The 22104-nt window shown below is 36.9% G+C and overlaps 3 protein-coding genes across 4 annotated transcripts in view; 1 reads left to right on the forward strand and 2 right to left on the reverse strand.

Moving 5' to 3' along the window:
• LOC129734468 (uncharacterized) overlaps positions 1-2567 on the reverse strand; it is a 26673-nt gene extending 24106 nt beyond the window's left edge. Inside the window, exon 1 of the mRNA XM_055698021.1 lies at positions 1336-2567. The gene's annotated coding sequence lies outside the window, so the exon portion shown is untranslated. The remainder of the gene's footprint in view (positions 1-1335) is intronic.
• LOC129734621 (uncharacterized) overlaps positions 1-22104 on the reverse strand; it is a 250217-nt gene that overhangs the window by 68895 nt on the left and 159218 nt on the right. The window lies entirely within an intron of this gene.
• On the forward strand, positions 822-19032 carry LOC102046256 (SUB1 regulator of transcription). 2 transcript variants are annotated; one of them, XR_008730060.1, is made up of 6 exons: positions 822-1145; positions 2574-2646; positions 4431-4550; positions 13050-13158; positions 14756-14859; positions 15589-19032. XR_008730060.1 is itself a non-coding variant. In XM_055698040.1 (5 exons), the coding sequence occupies exons 1-5, from the start codon at positions 1120-1122 to the stop codon at positions 15666-15668; spliced, it is 408 nt and encodes a 135-aa protein (XP_055554015.1). In that variant the 5' UTR covers positions 1105-1119; the 3' UTR covers positions 15669-19032. The 2 variants fall into 2 exon arrangements, 1 of the variants encoding a protein (XP_055554015.1); XM_055698040.1 differs by lacking the exon at positions 14756-14859 and having other exon boundaries at positions 1105-1145.

Genomic DNA, 22104 nt, shown 5'->3' on the forward strand with positions numbered 1-22104 from the left:
TCTTCAAAGTTGATAATGCAATCAGGAGATAAGGTGAGACTTATCTAAAGAAAAGCATTCTTAGGTAGTCTCAGAAGGGGGAATTGTAGTTGACTGGCTCACAGATATGTGGTTAATAGAAGGCCAGTTTATTTAACTTGAAATTTAGACAAAATATGTAAATACCTATAATGAAAAACAAGAAAGAATTTGAAAAACCTAGGATGTTAGAAATAGTTAATAAAACATGGTCTTATGAAGAAGGAATAAAACCCATAAATATGTCAAGCTGGGGCATAACAAGATAAACTCAAGGAGAAACCAAAGGGTTAATGAGACAAAAAAATTACTTAAACTATGTATGAACTATCCTAATTAGCATACTAAAAGATTCACCCTCGAGCACTGGGAGCCCCCTACTAACAAAGCCCCCTCCCCACATAACACTCCGTGGAGCTGCAGCCCCAGCAGCGTCTGGCCTCTGGTTGGGCTGCGGGCAGGGCCCTGCTGTCAGCCTCACAGGCCTCCCTCGATTGGTGCGAAGCGATGGATACGGTGACTAACCCCATGAAAGACATATTTTGGGTTGGTGGGGTTTTTGTGGTGTTGTTTTTGTTGTTGGTTGTTTTTGGTGTGGGTTTTTTTTTTTTGCTACTGCCCCAGTCTAAGCGTGGGAAGTAGGAACGAGTAACAAAGGGACGAGTCTCCTTTAAACACTTCCCCCGCCTCGTTCCACGTGGTACAGGTCAAGGGCGGGGATTGTGTGATGCATCACTTCTGTTTGTCTCGTGGTATAGAGAAGCTGTGTGCGGAGTAGGATGTGAGTATTGGTATCTCTCCTCGTGTTTGGTGGGGGTTACTGCTGTTTTCTCCATCTCTCACCTCTGACTGTCGGGGGTTCGGTACCTTCCGGCCTGACACAGAAGTGCGCTGCGTAACTGTGTGGCGAGTCTTCACCTTTTCTTTGAGCATCTGTAGTCCCCTGCGGGAGGAACGCCCCGTTGTGGAGCGGGCCTGGGGCGGGAAGAGGAGCTGCTGCCATGTTGGGGGAGCAAAGAGGATTTCAATGAGGGAGAAAATGGCGGTGGGGAACCGCCCGGGTCGGCTCCATTCCCCCCCGGGATCTGACCCTGCCCGCTGATGACCCCCGATCCTTTTGTGTGTGTGTGTGGCTTTTTTTCCTCTCCTTCGCTGCCGGTAAACTGCTCCCCTCTTGCTGTCGCCCTGCCCTGAGAGGACCTGGGCGTCCTTGGCTCCCCCCTCCCCCATCGGGCCCTTGCTCCTTTTCACTAGGGGGTAACACAAACCGTAGAAAAGAGGAAGAGGGGAGGAAAAGGGCGGCTGGGATTCGCCTACCTGGTGTTTTTAGCTTGTATTCGCTTGTATTTCTCATCTTCTTTTCCATCGTCTTAGCTTGGCCCGTCTCGTTTCACCTTCGATTTCCCCAGTACTGCGGTGTCTCCTCAGGCTCTGCCTGCCAGCCTCTCCCAAGGGGCATGCACCACTTCCTACTTCTTTTTCCTCCAGTTTCCGCCCCCACCCTCCTCTATATTGTTACTCCCTAATATTGGTGTAGAGTGGCTTATGTGTGTTTTCCATACCCTGTTTCATTTTCAGCGCTACAGCTTCTATCGTTGTGCTCCGAACTATTACTACAGAGTTGGCCCTGCTTTGGAACCACATTGATCCATTAGCATTTTTCAGACTCCATTCTTTCTTTTGCACGTGGTTTCATTGCCAGTTTAAAAAACAATTATTCCTTTTCCTTTCCTGAGATGTACTGCTTTAATCTTTTATAAGCCTTTCCTAGATGTAGGGTTTTTAAATATAGTTTATTCCGATGATGCTTATTTTTATTCTGAAAGAACAAATGAGCTATTTATTTGTTACAAAGAGATTCTAGTAGCAGGCAAGATGTTCAACTGCTATATTTAACCACGTGTTTGCATACTAGTGAGATGTAGAAGCACACCTGGCAGCATGCATTCAAGGAAAGTTGAATGTCTGCTTGCCAGGCAAATTAAGAGACTCTAGTAGCTGATGTAGTAAAGCTGCAGTGGAAATATTAATTGCAGTACTGTAGTTCACTGCAACTAAGATGTTTTTAAAGACTTTTCTATTATTGATGGCAACTTTAGCTTCGTGTATGACGATTATGCAGCTGTTGCTTGCAAATTCAACTAGGTGAAATACCCATGTGAGAATATAGGTAATGCTGGGGCCTTAATTGTTTATATTTATGGATGTAATATTGAGAATTCAACTGGAGGACAGTATTATATTTTTTACATTATAGTTTCTATTATACTTGGGGGTATATGAAACTGGTGAAAATTTGTCCCTTTGTAGTAAACAGTTCAGAATCTAAACAACTATATTTAAAGCAGTTGCAACAAAAAGGGGAAGGGACATGAGGGAAGAGTGTTTGAGATCGCATCTGCAATGTGTATTAAAGCTTATATGAAAAGGCAGGAAAGTTCTTCAGGAGCATCTTGAATAAGATGAGCCTCTACAAACAGGTTTGGAGATGGCTTTCTAGCCGTAACGGGACATATTCATTGTATAGTGTTCTCATGTTATTTTTCTCTTCCTAGAATGCCTAAGTCAAAGGAACTTGTGTCTTCAAGCTCATCTGCTAGTGACTCAGATAGTGAAGTTGACAAAAAGGTGAACATTATATGCAGTTTATAACTACTGTATTAACTCTTATATTTCAGGCTGGTGCTAGAGGAATTAGATGAGCATTATGTCACAAAATCCATGTCATTCTGTATGATTTATTAGACACTTAAATCCCCAAACTGCCCTTCTAATCCCAAAACAACAACAAAATTCAACAACCCCCCCCCCCCCCCCCAAGATTAGGGTTTGGGGTGGATGCTTTTTGCTTTGCAGTAAACTTTTTCTTTATTTGTATTATGCTTGCTTCAGGATTTTTTTGTATGTAGCCACAAGCTTCCTGGAATTCTTTGCTGCTTTGTGGCAAGTGATACAAGGCTTCTGTATAAGCTGCCTCTGGTGGCAAGAATTTGGATTAATTTTGAGGACACTCCCCTGCTCCCCTTCATTTTGGTATCTGGATTACTTGCAAGTACAAAACAAAAACCTCTGCTTGCCCTGTCATCCACGTGCCACTTGCTTATCTTGTTCACATGTCTTGTTCTGTTTCAGATTCTTACGTTTACTGTAATATTATCTGATAGTTTCTCACTTAAAAGCTGAGCCAACTGGAATGTCTTAGAGTTGATAATTTTAACGTTGACTGTTTAAAATGCGTAAATTTAGTGTTACATATTTTTAATAGCTATTTAATTTATAAGTTTGTATAGATGTACCAGTAGTTACAAACAAAAATTGAATACATCAGTGAACTTACTTTTTCAGAAATGCTAGGGGGTAATGCAGACAATCAGGTCTTCTAGTGCAGGATGCAAAGAAACTTGGTCTGCTTCACTGAATTGGTTCAAATGTGATGTGGTTGCACTTAAATTATGTGTTTTGTCAAATCTTAATACAAGAGAAAATGGCCAGGTGGTTATTTTTTTTTTGTTGTTGTTGTTAGGGAAACATATTCCTAAAAAGACATAGTCTTAACAGTCTGCTTCAGTGGGCAGTAAGGTTGTTTGTTTGGTTTTGGGTTTTTTGGGTTTTTTTCTTTTTCTATGACAACCTCCTATATTTGTTGGAACTGTTTGTCTTTAAAAGAGGTTATCTACAATATGATTCTAGCAGGTGAAACTAATTTTTAGTATCTTTGTATTACTCCTTCCTTAGGGTGGGCATGATTACTATATAATCATTAGTAGAAATGTAACTTTGTAGCATCTGCTAGCAAAGTAATTGATTTACAGGTGATATTATCTGAATGCTTTAAAAACGCATTTAATTTATCATGCTATCGACAGAGATTGGACTCCAATTTAAAAAAAACCCCAAAACAACAAACAAACACAAAAAGCCAAGCTCCTGTTGGATTTTATTTCCATATCCTTTCTTCATTATGACTCTCTCACCTATTTTTTTTTCTTTTTTTAGAAGTGTTGTTGGCTGTCCTGCATTTTTCATTGCACTCAGTGGAAAGGAAGGTGAAACTTCCATCCGACTTTAAAGTTTTAATTAAAACTACTGAGCCACATTGATAATATTACTGCGTAAAAAGAATAGGCTTTTTGAAGTGTATTTTGATATATAATTCTTTTTAAAGCCAAAATGTTATGGCAAACCTCACTGGGAACAGAAATAGGCTCATTTGAAGATATTTTTTTTTAAAAAAAATTTAGTCTAAATATACAGTATTGGATTCCTGCCTTCACAGAAGGAAGGTGATAATGTGTATTGTGTAGTAGTAGTTTGTGACCTCTAACATAAACTTTTTTGGAATTTATAAAATGATTTGTGGTTCATGTATTTCTCTCTTTTTTTTTTTTTTTTTTTTTAATTCTTGTTCCAAGGCAAAGCGGAAAAAGCAAGCAGCTCCAGAAAAGCCTGTAAAGAAACAAAAGACTGGTGAAAGTTCAAAAGGTGCAGCTTCTTCTAAGCAAAGCAATAACAGAGATGAGAATATGTTTCAGGTAAAATTGATGACTCTTAGAGCCTAGTTAAGGTAACAATTTACATCATATTCAGTATAAATTTTATGTGGCTATCTGAATATCTTGATAGCATAGTGCTTGGTTTCCTGAAGCCTTGGCCAAAGGGGATTATGATGCTAGCATGCAGATGAGATGCTCAGAAAAAGTGTTGTCAGGTTTCAGTAGAATAAAAGAATCTGAGTTGTGACAGTTTATCCTAACCCTCATGTCTTTGCCCATGGTAACTCTCTGGTTAGTCATTTTGTTTGTAAATACAGCACTTGCCATGAATATACTGTAAATATTACATCAGGATGGTCTCTACATGGAAATGTTTTTTTAATCAGGCCCCTTGAAAGAAAGGATCTTGGAAACCAAAGCATGGAATCTTCATTCCTGTTTAACTAGGTCAAGGGCAACTTGGCTTCTGTCTTACAAGATGTTCTCTTGGAATAAATTTTGCTTGTTCTTTTATGATGCAAATTTTTCTCGCTGAACATCCAAAAAAGATTGTTATTTTTTATGTTGTCCTTATTTTTAAGATGGGATGAATGTACATTTTTCAGTAGCAAGAAGCATTTATGAATTCAGGATATTGGAATTCCTGGGGTTAGCTGAGGCAGTAACAATGTCTGCTGAAAGCTGCGCAAGAATATGCGTAGCTCAGCATTACCTGTTTTAGGGGTGTGGATCATGACTTATTAAATATCTGTGACTAGCTGGCTTGAAAGGGGCAGGAGATAGGAAAGGAATTTAAATTCTTAGAGACTTGGATTCTTAAGTTTGAGAAGAGGGTATGGGAGAGATGCCTAATAAGATGGTCCCAACACAGAGTAAAGCATAAGAAATGTTTTTGGGTTGTAGCTGTGCAAAAAAATGAAGACCTGCTTAACTGATACATTAAAAATAACTGTCCTGTATTACAGTATCAATTTCTTCTTTCCCGTTCATGTATAGTTGGAGAGACAGCTTCAGTTTAAGACACTAGGTATCAATGCCTGGATTTCCCATTGAAGGAATAATATAATATTTTTAGTTCTGTTGGGGCATGCTTTGATTCATGCAGGGAAAATGAGATAGTATCTTCTACATCTAATGAGGTGAACTGCAGTTAGAACTCAAAAAAACCAACATACAGGCTTTATGCTATGTTTGTAATAGGTTCAGAAATTCCAGCCTTAGGGAAAATGGTTAAAACTTTTAATGTTCTTCCAATGAAAGAAAGCAAGCTAAAAACCAACCACCCTCTCAAATAAAAGCAAAAGTATTTGTGTGCTCTGTTTTCTTTCAACCTTTTTGACTGAAGATAATAAAAAGTTACTAAAAACAGACAGCGGAGGGCTCATTAGTCTGATAAGAGCAGGATTCTTCCAGTGTTGAGTATAATACAGAAAAATGTTTCAATATCACCTTGACCTAAACAATCAGTGTTCCTTAGTTTCTGCCTGCCTTTTAGTTACTCAACAATAAGTCTTTTAGATTGCTCGTTGTGTTATGTGAAGCATTGTGGGTTTTTTTATGGTACATCAGCTTATGTGCGTTAACTAAAATGCAACTGTTTCAGTGTAGAAATAGCACTGTAGGTCTGAGGATACTTCCTCTCTTCCCACCCCACCCCCCCCAGGAGCATGCTAGAAGATCTAGTTGCATAATTTTTTGGGTATGGTTTTGTTTGATCTAGGACTATTGGTAATACTAGAAACTTTCCTTTCTGCTTCCCCATGGTAGTAAAATGATCTTTGTGCAAGTGACTTTGCAGTACAACCTTAAAGTGGCTTCAGTTGATGGAAATCAGGCTGTAAAGCATTCATAGTATAGTCAGAAGTTTTGTAGCATCCATGCTGTATGTGGAAGTAGCAGCAAATGATGTGAAACTTAGTGGTTTTCTGTTAATACACCTTTGGGCTGTGTACTTAAAATATACAACTTCCCTTAGTATTGAGCTCATTGTGACTACTGCGTTCAGAAGATTTAGCACTTCCATAAAGATCTATGTGTTGCGACGGAGGGAAGACACAGTCACTCAATATGAGTGATCAGCAGACTTCGTTTATTGTCTCTTACAGTCACCTTTTATGCCTTCTTATAAATAGCTCATACATATTACAAAAGTTAAGCTCATTATTGGTTAGTTGCCTAAATACCAAGCCCGCCCCTTATTTCTCTTCTGTAGTTATCTGTTCCCACCTGCAACATTCTTTTCCCACCGAAATCTTCCTGTTATTGTGTAACAAGGACAGCCAAAGACAGTGTATTTTGCTTTACTTCAGATAAGCTGAGAGCGATGTGCATTTTTGTCCAGCCAGCTGGACTATGTCTATGAGACCTTTTTCAGCTAGCCAGTTATCCACAATTCCCCCGTTTTTATTTTGGGCGACATAGGCCTGGTTGACCATTTTCAATAACAGCGTTTTAACACAGGAAAATACACAGCCAACTTATAAAATCTCAGTTCAGAAGTATAATTCCAGAAATACCTGAAAAATAAAGTTAGCTTGAAGCTTTAATATAGATGCTCTTTCTGTTCCAGTGATATACAAAGTTTAAAAACTTCAAAGGTAATTTTAAAGTTCTGAACATGGAATAATGCAAGCTCAAAACCCCAAAAGAAACCAAACTGATGTTTGACTAGGAATATTTGCAAATATTTTAGTGGAAAATCCCTGACCATTAACAATTTTCTGTCCAAATAACAACTGCCCTTATGCAACCAACCAGTCCATACATTTTCTGAAGAATACCTCATTGATATCAAAGAATTAACAAAGGGGAAAAATTAGTTCTAAGCTATATACATTCATAAGGGGATTTTTCAATAGTTACATACAGATTTACACACTAAGCCATAATGGCTTGTAGGTGATACACACAAGAAGAGTACGTTGCTTATCTGTCTGAATGTCTATGCTAAATTTGACAACTGTGCCACAAGCCAAGCCTACATGGGTGCTGTATGTTATGCACGTTCCTTAACAAACAGAAGTATAATAGACAAATTCCCAAGATCTAGTCCCCAACCTAATTATATTATTTTGTAGCCAATTAAGGAAAATAACACAAATGTGCATATCTACATGTGCACACACCTTTTAGTTCAGAACCAATCTGTGATAAAAGGCCTTAGCCTTATGGCATCATCGAATCTTAACGAGTACAGTAATTAAAAATGCAGTCTTACTGTAAGTGCGATTTATGCTGACATTCCCTCAAATGCTACACGTGAGTATTTCTCACTCAACTGCCTCAAGTTAAAATAGTAGTATTTGTTAATATGTATTAAAAAATCATTAATTCTCTACAATAGCAGTTGACTTCCATAACACTATGTAAGCAAAAGAGGCCTAAGATGGGTTTTCTGAATACTAACAATTTATTTTAGACTGTCTAAACTCAGGTCTTGAAAGATTTCACTCTGCCAGACATAGAAACACTGTTGCACTCCAGTTGTGATATCCCTTTTCCCAAGTTGTCACATGCACATCTCGCTCAAGCAACATTATTGTTAAAGTTTCTCTCTGCTACATAAAAGCATGTTGCACTTGTAGATATAAAAGACAGCACCCTTACTTAGATTATTACCTTATTACCTCATAACTCTTAGTATACCTTGTATCTCTGATTTCATCACTTCAAAAATTCACCAGAAGCAGATAAAACCACAGCCTCAGACTAAACTACACCTTAACTGCTGATTCAAATAAAGGCATTCTCTTCAGATATGCCTAATGCTTACAAATAATTTTGGCTGGTTTTGATCAAAAAACTATTATTACAATAATGATCAAAAATAATAATCCCGTTTGCAAAATGCCTTTAAGCCAGCCTCCTAGTCCCAACCAATTTCCACATTCAGAATACAGCATAAATACAGAATACAGAATTATCTCCATCAAGGCAAAAAGGCTTCTCGTTAAACACAGAGATGTTTGCTAGTTCAAGGCAGAAACCCATTTCTTGTAGGGGACATCTGAAGCACTTTTTTTGGTGGGTTTGTAATCAATTCCGTATTTTTCCTTGAGAAGCTTAAGCTGTTCCTCTTGTTTCAGGAGTGTTTCCAACTCTGATTTGTCGACTAGGTCCGTATTTCCCAAACATATCATACATTTCCTCCGCTGTGATTTTATACGGCAGGTTCCGAATATAAAGGGTCCGACTGACCTCTGGGGGCAGCCGGATGTCAGCTCGCTTGGCCGCTTGCATCGCCATGGCGCCGATCGGAGGGGGGGGGATGGTGCCGCCTTGGAGAGAAACCGCGGCCGGGAAGGGGCCTGCCGGGCCGCGCGCCGCGCGTCGCCGTTGCCGCGGGGGTCACGGACGCTATCCCATACGCTAATAACCCGAGGAATTCCTTTTTACAATCTATGTCCTGAACGCTCAGCTTTTCTAAAAAGCATATGAGCGAATCGTACGTCGCTTGTCTCTCCATACCGTCGTCAGCGCTGTTGCAGCCTTTGCGAGACTTCGGCGACGCGTGGCCGGCGGGACCCTCTGTAGGTGCTCCCGGGCGCGGGGACTGTGCCCTTCCGCCTCCTGCGCTGCTTTCAGCACCGGTACCCGAATCTCCGTCGAATCTCCGTCGAATCTCCGTCGAATCTCCGTCGAATCTCCGTCGAATCTCCGTCGAATCTCCGTCGAATCTCCGTCGAATCTCCGTCGAATCTCCGTCGAATCTCCGTCGAATCTCCGTCGAACCGTGGCTCGCAGGTTCAGCCCTCTCTAGGGTCCCTGTTCGGGCGCCATTTGTCGCGACGGAGGGAAGACACAGTCACTCAATATGAGTGATCAGCAGACTTCGTTTATTGTCTCTTACAGTCACCTTTTATGCCTTGTTATAATTAGCTCATACATATTACAAAAGTTAAGCTCATTATTGGTTAGTTGCCTAAATACCAAGCCCGCCCCTAGTTTCTCTTCTATAGTTATCTGTTCCCACCTGCAACATTCTTTTCCCACCGAAATCTTCCTGTTACTGTGTAACAAGGACAGCCAAAGACAGTGTATTTTGCTTTACTTCAGATAAGCTGAGAGCGATGTGCATTTTTGTCCAGCCAGCTGGACTATGTCTATGTGACCCTTTTCAGCTAGCCAGTTATCCACATCTATGTTTTATTATTTTTGTTTGAAAATAATGCTGGTGTTCAAGGTATTCTTGAAACTAACTATGAAGAATAGAATAATTCTAAGTAGGAGGGAATTCAGTATAAGAGACAGTGTATTTTATTTATTTACGTGTCTTGGCTCTTTTAGGTTTTATAGGTAGCCTTGTATTCTTTATAATTTATTAAAGGATTTGGACACAGTTGGGGTGCAGGAATTTCTTACTCCCGTTTGTGATGTATTACTAGAGGCCCTAAGGACAAGCATTATTCATGTTAATGTGGAAGGGTTTAGTGTTGATACATTAGATTGCCGTCTGGCTTTCAGCCAATGTGAGTTCTGTATCATTTGATTTGGTTAGTTTGACAAATCTTGTCATCTACCTATGCCTGATTTGGCTAAGGTTTGTTTATGCTGTCAGAGTATGGTATTAATGACTATTCAGAGTGGAACCACATGATGTGATCAGGCATTTCAGAGAAACTATACTTGAAAAATAGTTTGCCGGTTGCTGTGTGTGTCCTGTGTCCCCTGTTGTGTTGTCATCCACCTTTTTTTTTTTTTTGTTTGGGTCGAATTTGCTTTTTTGACTTGTGAGAAAGAAGTTCTTCAGTTTCCCATTGTAATGTCTTTACTGATTATAGGCTCCTGAAAGCAGATAAATGTTTGTGATGCTCTGGAAGGTGATTGACTGTGAAATGCATCGCTGATCATCTAAGTTTCAGAATTAATTTGCTGTGTTGCAGATCTCAGCTGTCAACAGGACTCTATTCTAGGAGTTTGTATTAGCTTATTGTGCTTCTTCTAATGATATACATATAGTTATCAGCTAAGAAGGATGCTTTTTTTGCTGTTTCTACTTCCACATCGCGTATACAGTTTAATCAAGGCAAAATGGAAATCGGAGGAAAATTGGTGAGGATGATGGTTGCTGAAACTCATACAGGAAGTCAGTTGCATAGCTGTGAAAGAAACCTAGGTTCAGTTCAGTGCATCTTATTCTAAGAAATGGAAACCTAGAAATAATGTTTTTAATGTATTCTGATTTAATTCAATAGAATAGTATATTTAAGGAGCTGTGATATTTAATAAAAAGCATATGAACTTGTCTGTGAAGGTTGAACTGCAGTAACTAACCTGCTTTAAATTAATACAGCCCTTGGAACACTAATGTGGTTATGGAGATACAAAGGTGTCTTAGATCAGTGAAATTATTCTAGGACTATCAGCTGCTGCATGAACAAAAATTGTTTAGAAACAACTCGATGCCAGAATTGCAGATAACTGAACTTCAAGAAACGTAGATTTACTTAAGTAAATTGATGTTTTGGTTGAGGCTTTTAAACTGTACTTTAGAAGCCTATTTAAAGCTTTTAACAGTGGCCACTGTTCTGCATAGAGTTCAACTAAACATTCAAAATAAAATGTGAGCATTCAGCTGAAATTTAGACAGTGGTGTAAAACCTACCTTAATTTCAGCATTTTCATGTGGAACTGTTTACCTTTAAGGTAAACTTACTGACTAAATGATGTGTACTTTGTATTATTGCCCCTTGCCTTACCGTAATTGAATTAAGATGTGTAGTCTTTTATCTTTAATATTCAAATTGTGAACTCTTTTACTGTATTCACAGCAATAATCTGCTATGTTGTATCAGATTTTATTTCTTAGAGCAAATCTGGAATTACTTGTCAATGCACTAATATTCTTTGATAGACCTGAGGGAAAAAAAAAAGATGTTATGGAGTACTACTACTTGAAGCTGGTTTATAGGTGACCTTAAAAGTTACTGAAGCATTACAGGGTGAAACCAATAATTGTTTGTGTAGGCTATTTAGGATATCCTTTGCCAGCAGTGCTGATGGTACCATGCCTAAAGTCCAAATTTAGTCTGAAACAACTCAGCTACTGTGACATCATACCTTATTTTTGAATGTTAAATTTGTAGTACTGTAAAAGTATTTAATAAATCAGTCTGAAAATACTGTCTTATAAACTTGTTCATTTATAAAGAATGCTTTGAAGTAGGAAAACAACAGCTTCAGACTTATAGTATCTAAAGATGTCTCAATTGTTTTAAAAAAATTAGAGTTAATTTAGCATGATCTGCATAAGAAGAAAAATTACCTTAAGCAAACAGCATACTTGTTTATATATATTTTGTGAAATAATAGCTTTTATGACTTAACTCTGTAGAATATTTTAGTTGATTGGAGAGTAGTTCATGCTTTCTGGTCAGACTTAATGCTAGTAAGATGTTTGGCCCCCTGTTAAATTATGTAAAAGTGCAAGATGCATAAATTAAGGAAATTGAAAACTAAAACTAATGTTTTATCAGGAAGGAATATTCTATTTTAAAAATTGTTTACTTTATAATGTGTTCGTTCTTTATAAAGTGTATCCGGAAGGTTCATAGAGAATACTAAGAATTTCTTACATGAATTGTGTTTTTATTATTTAATTTCTGATTCTTAAATTCACATTATACTTTGAATTTATGTGAATTAATAGGGTTTTTTAACAAATTTGGAAAAACAGGGTAAAGCCTAAATATATAGTGTAATGTGTAGTTGTCAATGTGCCTGTTGTTTCTCCTCCCCTCCCCTTTGTTTTCCCTCCTTGTCTTAAGAAAAAAGAAGCCCTCATAATTCAGTTAAGCCACTGTGGTGTGAAACTACAAAATTCCAAAGTAATTTCATACTGTGCTATATGCTGGTAAACTTAAAGGATTTGGATGTCTGCCACCGCCGCGCCCCCCCCCCCCCCCATCTGATACAGTACAATAGTCTTAACCATGCTTGCAGTAAAGTGCCATGAGGACTTGGGAGCAGGCTTGAGACAGTTGGTGGTTTACTTTTGTTTCCACCTGTATTTACTGTGTTAAAAAAAAAAGGGGGGGGGGGGAAGGGGGAAGGAGAAGGAGGAAGGGAAAAATCCCAAACAACCCCCTCTAGAAATTGTACTTATCTTATGTGAATATCTAATTTGATTTCTGTACATATGGAATGGACTAATTTGGATTTGAGGACAGTTCCCTCTTCCCTGTTTACTAACTGTTACTAACAAAGATGGTTATAGTAGAGGCAAAATTTTATTTCAAAACCCAGTAAATTAGTGGGTTTTGTAAGAGGTAAACTTGTTAAGAATATAGGTGTGTTTATTCTAGGAGAGCCACTTTTGCATTGAATGCTCAGCTGGTTTTAAGTTGTTCATCCATTTATATTGTCATTACTTATTTATCTACTGATTACTCTGGATTAAGCTCTTGATCTAGTTGTTTCTCTGGTGTCTAAAATAAGCTGTGGTGTGCAATGTCACATGTCCAAGTCTGATACTGCTGAGAAAAGTGAATACTGTAATATGTAAAATATCTAAAAAAATTTTTATATGTGTTTTAACAGATTGGCAAAATGAGGTATGTCAGTGTTCGTGACTTTAAAGGGAAAGTCTTAATTGATATTAGAGAATATTGGATGGATCAAGAAGGTGAAATGAAACCTGGCAGAAAAGGTATTGTTCTGCTTCATGTTCTTTTGTATTAAAACATCATCTGCAGTTTCCTGGAGAACTTTATGTATCAGATTTTTATACTTTGTTGCTACATGGTCTTTTTATAATAATAATTTTCCTTTTTCATAATTGATATTTTGACAAATGATTAGTTTTATCTGTAGATTATGAACAAAAGGCAAAGTAGTTTTGTTGGTCTGAGTCTGTTTTCCTAAATGGATCCCCCATGATTTATGGAAAACAAAGTATGAAATACAAGCAAATTTGGTATGGGACTTATATACATGCTGTACATTTTCCCATTAACTTAACTCTATTTCTTGCTTTTATTATAGTTTGAATTCTTATTTCAAGTCAATGAAAATATTTAAGTAATTAATTTGTAGTAAGATGTTAATTTCTTTAAAACAATGATGATCTTCAATTTCTATCAAATTTTAGATTAAAATAATTAAAATGTTTAATGTGAATAATTTTGTAAAAAATATTTCAAGATTCTTAGTTCAGGTGAAAATGCCTCAAGTGGTCAAGTTCTGGTATTGTGCAACACAGCATAAGCCATTGTACCTTTTAATTGCTGCTCCCATACCTATTTTTTTAAGGCATGCCTTCACTAAACCATTTTCAGAACTTTGCCACCCGCAAGATAGGGATGTGAGAATAGTTGCAGTAGTAGTGCTTTCCTTAATGTCATGTTGCTTATGTTGGTAAAACTTACTTGTAATCAGTTTTCCTATTGCACCAAGGAAAGAGGTAAGTGTTAAACTTCCTGTCATGGAGACTGAAGACATTTAATGTAGAACCACCATGAGGTTTGTTACATTCTCCTAGTGTGTCCAGGAGCAAATAAATGTTTGGAAAGCTTTGAGAAACACTTTCAACAGCTCTTAAATAACCACTGAGAATGGGTTTGTATGAACAGGTACACTGGTGCTGTACAGAAAAATGTATTGGTTTGAAGTCATTAAAAGTTGAAGCAATCTTTTTTTAAGTAGCAGCAACACATCCAAACTGCTGTGTTTTGAGGTGGATATCAAAAGTATATGCAGTTTGAATGGTAAACTACAATGAAACCTGATGGGTATGCCAAGTGACAAAGATTACATGATGCTGATAGAAATGCTTATCAATGTGGCAAAAGGATCTGAATTTTATTAGGATAAAATGAATAATAATCTGATACAGTATGTGAATCTTATGTTCCATTGATGCACTTATAAGCCCCTTATCTAGCTATCCTAAAATAATTATGAACAGTTGAAATTGTGTCATAAAACATAGGAAAAAAAATGTCCAACAGTTTAGAATTGTTGTGTTGGATTGTTTCTGACAGCAGGTCTAAACTGCATGCAGTTTATCTGAGATGTTGTTCAGAGGCATCTTGATGTCATTTGGTCCCCTAATAATGGTTAGCACACCTGACTGACCTGTTTTCAAAAGAAACCTGCCCTCTAAAGAATAGTGGAAGACTGCTTAGAATAGCTCTATGCAGACTGTTCACTGCTCTGATAAGTGGTGCTCTGATAAGGCAGTGATGATAGAAGAAAAAAAGGTCATGAGCCCCAAAAATGGAATTCAAAATTTCACCTGTTTTCAGGTCCTGCTCCACCTACAGGGCGAAAGCAATGAAGGAAGCCTGATCACTGAGGGGGGAGAGTGGGGGTAAATAGTAGAAGAGCCTTGCTGAAGAGAGTATGAGAGGTAGGCCTGTGAGTCTGTACTTGCATAGAGTTGGTATAGAGATTTTAGGGGAAGAATGATAAGACTAAAGCATGAAGGAAGCATACCTGGGCTTGAACTTGAGGAAGTACAAATTTAGAACTGAGGAGATGGGTTGTGGGGCACTGAATAATTATTGATTTGAATGTCACTAGAGGCTATAGTGAACTTGAAGTGAAAAAATAACTTCCATGTTGGTTTGAGTGCTAGGGAGTGAAATAGTCTCTCCAAAATGTTACTTTATACTATATGTTATTCAAAGTGCTTTAAGAAACAGGAGAGGGGAAAAAAAACCCCAGAATTATGGTACTTTAAAAGTGCATTGAAGTTCAGTCTGCAGAGGTATGGCTTTTAGGAGCCAACAGGAATAAGATTGATTTCCTACATTTGTTTTGTGCTGCCTTCTATCAAGGCCAGAGCTGTATTTCACTTCCTGTGTTTAGCCTAACGCTTGTGAATAAATTTGTTATACTGCACTTACTGAGAAAATAAGTTTAACTTGTCCAGAGATAAGCTAAGGTCTAAAGTTAAACTGAAGTGTTCCAAATGAGTAGTTTTAACTTTGTAATTGAGATGGTTGTTACACTTGAGATAGCTTAAATATTAATAGTTGTGACATAGACTTTGTGTATGAAACCAGCCTTGACAGTAATTATACAAGGTCCTGCGCTACAATTCTCTTCCTAAGTATTTCTTTTTAATGCATTTCAGGTATTTCTTTAAATCCAGAACAGTGGAACCAGCTGAAGGAACAGATTTCTGATATTGATGATGCAGTAAGAAAACTGTAAATACAGAGCCATACAGAAACCTTTATCATTTTAGTTCTTTTAAGTGGTCTTTTTACATTGGCTTTTGTTTTCTAAAATATTGTTTTCCAAGCTATTGTATATTTGGATTGCAAAACTATTTCTAAGATGAATACTTTTTTTAATGTGCATTAAAAGTGTATTCTAAGTGAGGCTATTTGTGTATACTTTACTAAAAAGAAAGGTGTTGCTTTCACCTCATGGTATTAAATAAATACCTATGCTTTACTTATTATTTAGGGCCTTTTGAAGGTTTTTGCCAGTAACGCCATCAATAGCTTTAGTCTTTTTTTAGTTTCAGTTTAGTAACTGTAAATATGAATTTGTTTTCTGAGGCAATTTATTAAAATGTCTCCACTTAATTTTTTTTCTTTTATTTCATACTGTATTACCCTGGCAGATTTCTGCTTTAAGACTTGATACAAACAGTGAATACCTGGTCAAACACATTTTTGTAGGTAATCTTAAACACTATTTGCTAATTTACCATATTTATTCATATGTAAACAGTCCTGAGTATATAGACTTTTTGCATTACTTGCATGAAGTGTTATGCTAAACAGTAACACTTGAACACAAGCCACGTGCTATTTCTTCCCATTTTTCTATAATCTGCTTGACTTAGAAAATACAATTAGCCTTCATTCTTGGACCCTAGATTTTAGAATGTGATGCAAAAACTTTTATAGTAATAGACATATACTTCAGAGTAGAGTAATATTTAAAAGCTCCAAATGTGGTTATTAGGTACCTTTTTCAAGTTTTGCATTAAATTAATTTTTGAACACATACTGACTAGTTAGCTTATAGAAAAGAACAGTTAACCTGTCTTTGTAGGGCTTTTGTTCGTTAGAGAGTATTGTGTAAACAACAGTGCTTAAACTAGGCTGTAACACCTGTTAAACAGCCAAACAGGGTTAAAATTGCTTCAGCCAAAATATCTGTCTACCATGCTTCTGCACCGCCTACCCAAACCATTTAAGTTTGCTTGTCTTGTGTGGCTTACATGTCCACAACTCTTTTTATCTACAGAAAATACTTTGTGCTTACAATGGAGTGCTGGTACATAGTGGATCATGACTCTAGAGACCTTTGCTTCTTACCAGTGTACTACTCTGGTAAGACAAGCTTCTGTCCAGTGGAAGATCTATTAGACTAGATGCTGCCCTGGTTGAAGGGCTGTTTGGTAGGTGTCACAAACTATGGAATGAAGAAGGGAGAATATGATGATTGAATAGAACTTTGGAGAGATAAAGGGTTCACCAGTACAGAAGTTAACAATGAAAGATCGAAGTTAGCTGATACATAATAACTACAGTGAAGAAATGTATGTTAGCAGAATTGGAGAAGTTTATTTTCTGACTTAATATAGTTAATTGAAAAAAGATGAAACAACTTCATGAAAACTGACATTTCAAGACACTAGTGAATGTACAGCTTAATGGCTTGGCTGTAACTTTCCCATTTGATGTTAAATTTAATGTATTTTTTAAATTTTAAATAAAGGATTTACTATTTGTTTAATTTTGGAATATATTAATGTGATTGTTGCAGACATGCATGGAAGTCCTGTTCTGCTAAGTGCCATACAGATTGTTCCTGTGCTGCAGAGTTTATAATTAAATACAAATGGATATTGAAGGGTGACTTCATCAAATTAACTATATATTAATTTAAATGTTATGTCAGAATGCCTCCACCTGCTCTTTGACTTATCTATTGTTGGCATATTTCAAATAAAATTAAGATGTTTTTGTATAGCTCAGGAAATATGAGGTTTTAAGAACTCTGCTTGAAGGTGAATAAAAGGGTGAAGAGATCTTTTGTGGTAGGAGCTGCATTTTTGGGCACAACATTCTTTTTTGAGTGACTCTTAATAGCATGTAGAGATATTTGGACCAAATAGAATAAACATATCTGCTAAAATTTTCAGATGAGTGAATGAAATAAATTGCTTCAGATCACTATCAACAAATTCTAGGTGTTGATTTCAATTTGCAGTATGTATGTGGGGTTTTTTTTTTCCTTCTCCTTTAAATCTGAAAATTTGCAACCAGATTTCACCCATTTTACCTCAGCTTTCAAAGAGCTACTTTTAAAGTGCATGGTTATCACAATAAAGGGAACATTGTCCTCACTTAGATTACTGTGGTAGTAGGTCATTGGATGGCAGTTATGTATCAGAGTACAATATATTGTATTCAGGAAGGTGGAGAATTAAATTCATTCATTTTGGGGGAGTAAGGGGAAAAAAGTTTTAATGTAGTGATTAGTTATCTTGTGGAAACTGATGGTAGAGATGGTTAACATATCTTTGAACAAGAACTATTAGTTCCTCTTATAGATAACAGCCTTGCTGAATTTGTGATAATTACTTGAGAAAACTTAGCAGTTTCATTTTACTTAGCTTGTGTTTTTAAAAATATTTTCCGTCTGCCAGTTATTTCTGCCTGTAATAATGATAAAATATATATTTTACCTGAATCAGTCTTAATGTCTGCATGAATGTCCTACAAAAAAGGTAACTAATAAACTAGTCAGTTTCACAGATGAACTCAAAATGGGACATGTTTAATTTCGAGATAATTCATTGCACCTTGGGTGACTGATGTGCTGGTTACGTGATAAAAATGTGGCACATTAATGTTATTTTGAAATAAATAGTTGGTAGTGATTTGTCATGTAGTTGTCTATGGCTGTAGTCTTTCTAATTTGAAAAGAAAATTAACATTTTTTTTTTATAAAAAAAAATTTCTTGCGGACAAAATGGTAGTTAAGGTACATGTAGAAGCGTCCATGGAAGAAAACTGCATGTATGAAAAGACTGTGTAATGTGAGATAAACACTGCTCCCTTTCCCATTGAAGTGGCAAACGAAAGATGAATTTGATTGTTGATATTTATGCTTGACATATTAGCAATATGTTTTATAAAATAAACCTATTCTAGAGCTTAGGAGGAAAAATACATCAGTTAGAGCTGCCAAAGCACCATATGTGTGCTGAATCACTGTCATGTACAATGTTGCTCTTATGTAGAGATGTTCATATTGAAGTTAAGCATACAGTACTAAGTTTGATATTTCTGTTAAAGGAAATGCCCCAGTTATGTACTAATGTGATTTGTTAGCAAAAAAAATTATTATTGTAATTCTGGTAACTCAAATGTCATATTGTTAACCATGTGGAATGTTTCATGTTTTGTTCTGGTGGTATTTACTGCAGAGGCGCCACTGGAAATATGTGCCCTCCAACTGTAATTACCTTAATGTTCAAATAAAAAGTAGTTAAATGGCATATGTGTAATAACAGTTTGAGCACTTGGAAATAAATCAAGACTTCTGTTGACATAGTGTTGTTTTTAATAGAAATTTAGCTGCACTAAAACTTATTTTTTCTTAAATAGCCATTTTCATAATTTGTTTCTTGCAAGTGTTGTAATCTGTAAATTTGAAAATCATCTCTTATGGACTTATGGCCCATGTTTGTGGGTGGGTGGCTGCTTATGTTAGCCCAGAGGGATAGAAGTTTTTCATTATGATAGAAGAACAAGTGTCATGTGAATATGGAAGCAGCAGATACAAACACACTTTCAAACACCAAAGAGAAGTGCCTGATAAGTTGCTACTAAGAAAATGGCTGATTATCTTTTGAGTGGAGTTTCTTTTTGATCTGACAATAAATGTAACCATACATTCAATGTGTGAAAGCTTTTTTTTTTTTTTTTTATTTCTATCATTGGTCATAGTGTAGGCTTCTTTAGGAAGGATATTTGGATTTTGTATGCTTGCTGTGACTGATCTGTAGGGAGTGGATTAACTGATTGTAGCCTTGAACCAAACAGGTTTTTCTTCAAGTAATTTTGATTAGTTTAGCAGTTTATAGCCACAGGATCAGAAATGACCTTGGCTCAAAGGGAAGATACACAGTTTGGATACAGGGTCAGTGTCCTACCTATTTTCCATTTGCTGCCATCCATTCTATTGGTAGGATTCACCTTTAACTGTAGCTCTGGTGACTACATATGGAAGAGCAATCTGACAGGCAATGTTTTTCCTGTTGTGAATCAAGCTTGTTATACTCAATATTGTTATGTAAAAATGTGAGGACACCTGCTGAAGAACTGAAATAAATGTTACTTGGTTCAGTGATGGTTTATCAAGGAAGCTTAAATTGTGCTGTCTTGTGAGCAGAGGTACGTGCCATTAGTCATGAGGATAACTTAAAGGCTGAGAACTTGGTGACACAGCTGTTGCCTTGGTATGGTGCTTCATTGAACAAAAATGTTTGTAACATCTGCTTAATTTGGCTTTCAATGTACTTTTTGCTTTGAATGAATCCATATGTTCATTATTGACAGGGTGGCAAATGAGGTAGGAACCGAGGTTGGGTTGAAGAGGCAAGTTTTTAAAAACATTATTGTCCTTTGGAAGGAGGTGGGCTCTATAATCCTAAAGGTGAATAGAGTTTGCTGTAAAACTGCAAAAGTTGGTGCAATGCAGACATGTTCTTGGAAATCTCCAGGTTTATTTCATAAGGCTAAATAAGAAGCACAATGTATGCCTCCTTGGCCAGCATGTCTAGAAGAGTACCATTAGATATTAGTTCACTCGGGCAGAAGTTAATAAGGTAAAAACTGCTGAAGTAAAGAAATTGTAAGATTTTCACATAACCCTGTTACTAGTGTTGTATAGAGAGTAGCTATCTAAAGAACTGTTTCACAACTTAAGAATTTCAGTGTTTTCTGCTTTCAGTAATAGGCTAATGTTTCAGAATAACTTTCAGGCTGTTGAAAATAAAGTCCATTTCATCTTAAGGATGAAAAGACCTAAGTTCCGTTCACTAAAATATCACACAATATATCGGAGGGAGAGACGAATATATTACATATATTAATATAAGCTTGAGATTGAGGCAACCATAACAATTAACTACTTGAAATTGAAACTTAAGTTGCATATCGCAATAAAATTTTGATGTCTGCTTGTGTTGATTTTATGTAATCTTAGAAGCTTTTTGCTAGCTATTTCAATGTGAAATGGCCTCATGGAGCTCTGCTGTTTCCTCTGCTTTCCATTTGTCATTCCTTACCTGAGACCTACAGCCCCCTTTGCATTTCCTCTATTATTTGTATTCTAAAGCATCTTTCCATCTTTTGGAACACATCTACCTCTTTTCCCCATTTCTGCAATAAAATTGTTCATGCATTGGTATTTTAATTTTGTGTTTTGCGGAAAACAAATTATTTTTTTTTTCTGTGGTCACTAAGGAATTTTGCAACTCATTTTTTTTAACATGCTCCACTTGCAGCTTTTGAAAATGCACTTGTGAAGTTCATGCTTGGATGCATTTCTTACTAGACTTTGTTAGATTCCTAGATTATCAAGCTGAGACTGCTCTGTAGTCTGAGCACCTGTTGAAAAGAGATAAAGTCTCTGTCAGGACTATAAAATTGCAAGCTTGTGATACACCTTGTGAAAAGATGAGGAGAGGGAAATGTGCAGCTAAAGAAATGAGTTATTTTCTGAACTTTTTCAGAACACGTTTTTTTCTGAAACTGAAGGCAAAAACTAAACCCAAAACTGTTAAAAAATGGTAAGTTTAAATTTGGAGCTGCTTCTATTCAAACATGAGTTCATCAAATGTGTGCTTTTTTTAATGCAATATTTTTGAAAAAGTTATAGCAATGAATTTTTTAAAAAAGCACTGCCTAGATAACACTGTTTAGCATCACAACATTTTTAAAACTAATTGAGTCTATAACAATAGTTTTTAAGTGTTTTTATTTGTGCTTTTGGTATTCTGAAGCATTCATCTTGACTGAGTAGGTATGCTGGTTTTGGCTGGGGTAGAGTTAATTTTCTTCACAGTAGCAAGCATGGGGCTCTGGTTTGGATTTGTGCTAAAACAGTGTTAACACAGGGATGTTTTTGTTCTTGCTGAGCAGTGCTTACACAGTCAAGGCCGCCTCTGCTTCTCGCCCCATCCCACCAGCAAGTAGGCTGGGGATGCGCAAGAAGTTGGGAAGGGGACACAGATGGGACAGCTGACCCCAACTGACCAAAGGGATATTCAATATCATATGATGTCATGCTTGGCCTATAAAGCTGGAGGAAGGAGGGGATGTTCAGATTTATGGCATTTGTCTTCCCAAATAAGTTACGCATGATGGAGCCCTGCTTTCCTGGAGATGGTTGAACAACTACCTGCCGATGGGAAGTAGTGAATGAATTCTTTGGTTTGCTTTGGTTGTGTGACTTCTGATTTGCCTGTTAAACTGTCTATCTCAACCCATGAGTTCTCACATTTACTCTTCCCATTCTCTCCCGCATCCAATTGAGGGGAGTGAGTGGCTGCATGGTGCTTAGTTGCCAGCTAGGGTTAAACCATGAGAGTAGGTAAATTTCCATGAAGCTTTGT

This window comes from Falco cherrug, chromosome W (genome assembly GCF_023634085.1).
Source record: "Falco cherrug isolate bFalChe1 chromosome W, bFalChe1.pri, whole genome shotgun sequence".
In the NCBI taxonomy this organism is placed as follows: domain Eukaryota; kingdom Metazoa; phylum Chordata; class Aves; order Falconiformes; family Falconidae; genus Falco; species Falco cherrug.

Excerpts from the sequence above, each read along its gene's own strand:
- LOC102046256 (XM_055698040.1), top strand. The coding sequence starts at position 1,120 with ATGACCCCCGATCCTTTTGTGTGTGT. Across the intron at positions 4,551-13,049 it reads GAGATGAGAATATGTTTCAG|ATTGGCAAAATGAGGTATGT; the intron begins GTAAAATTGATG and ends GTGTTTTAACAG. Across the intron at positions 13,159-15,588 it reads AATGAAACCTGGCAGAAAAG|GTATTTCTTTAAATCCAGAA; the intron begins GTATTGTTCTGC and ends AATGCATTTCAG.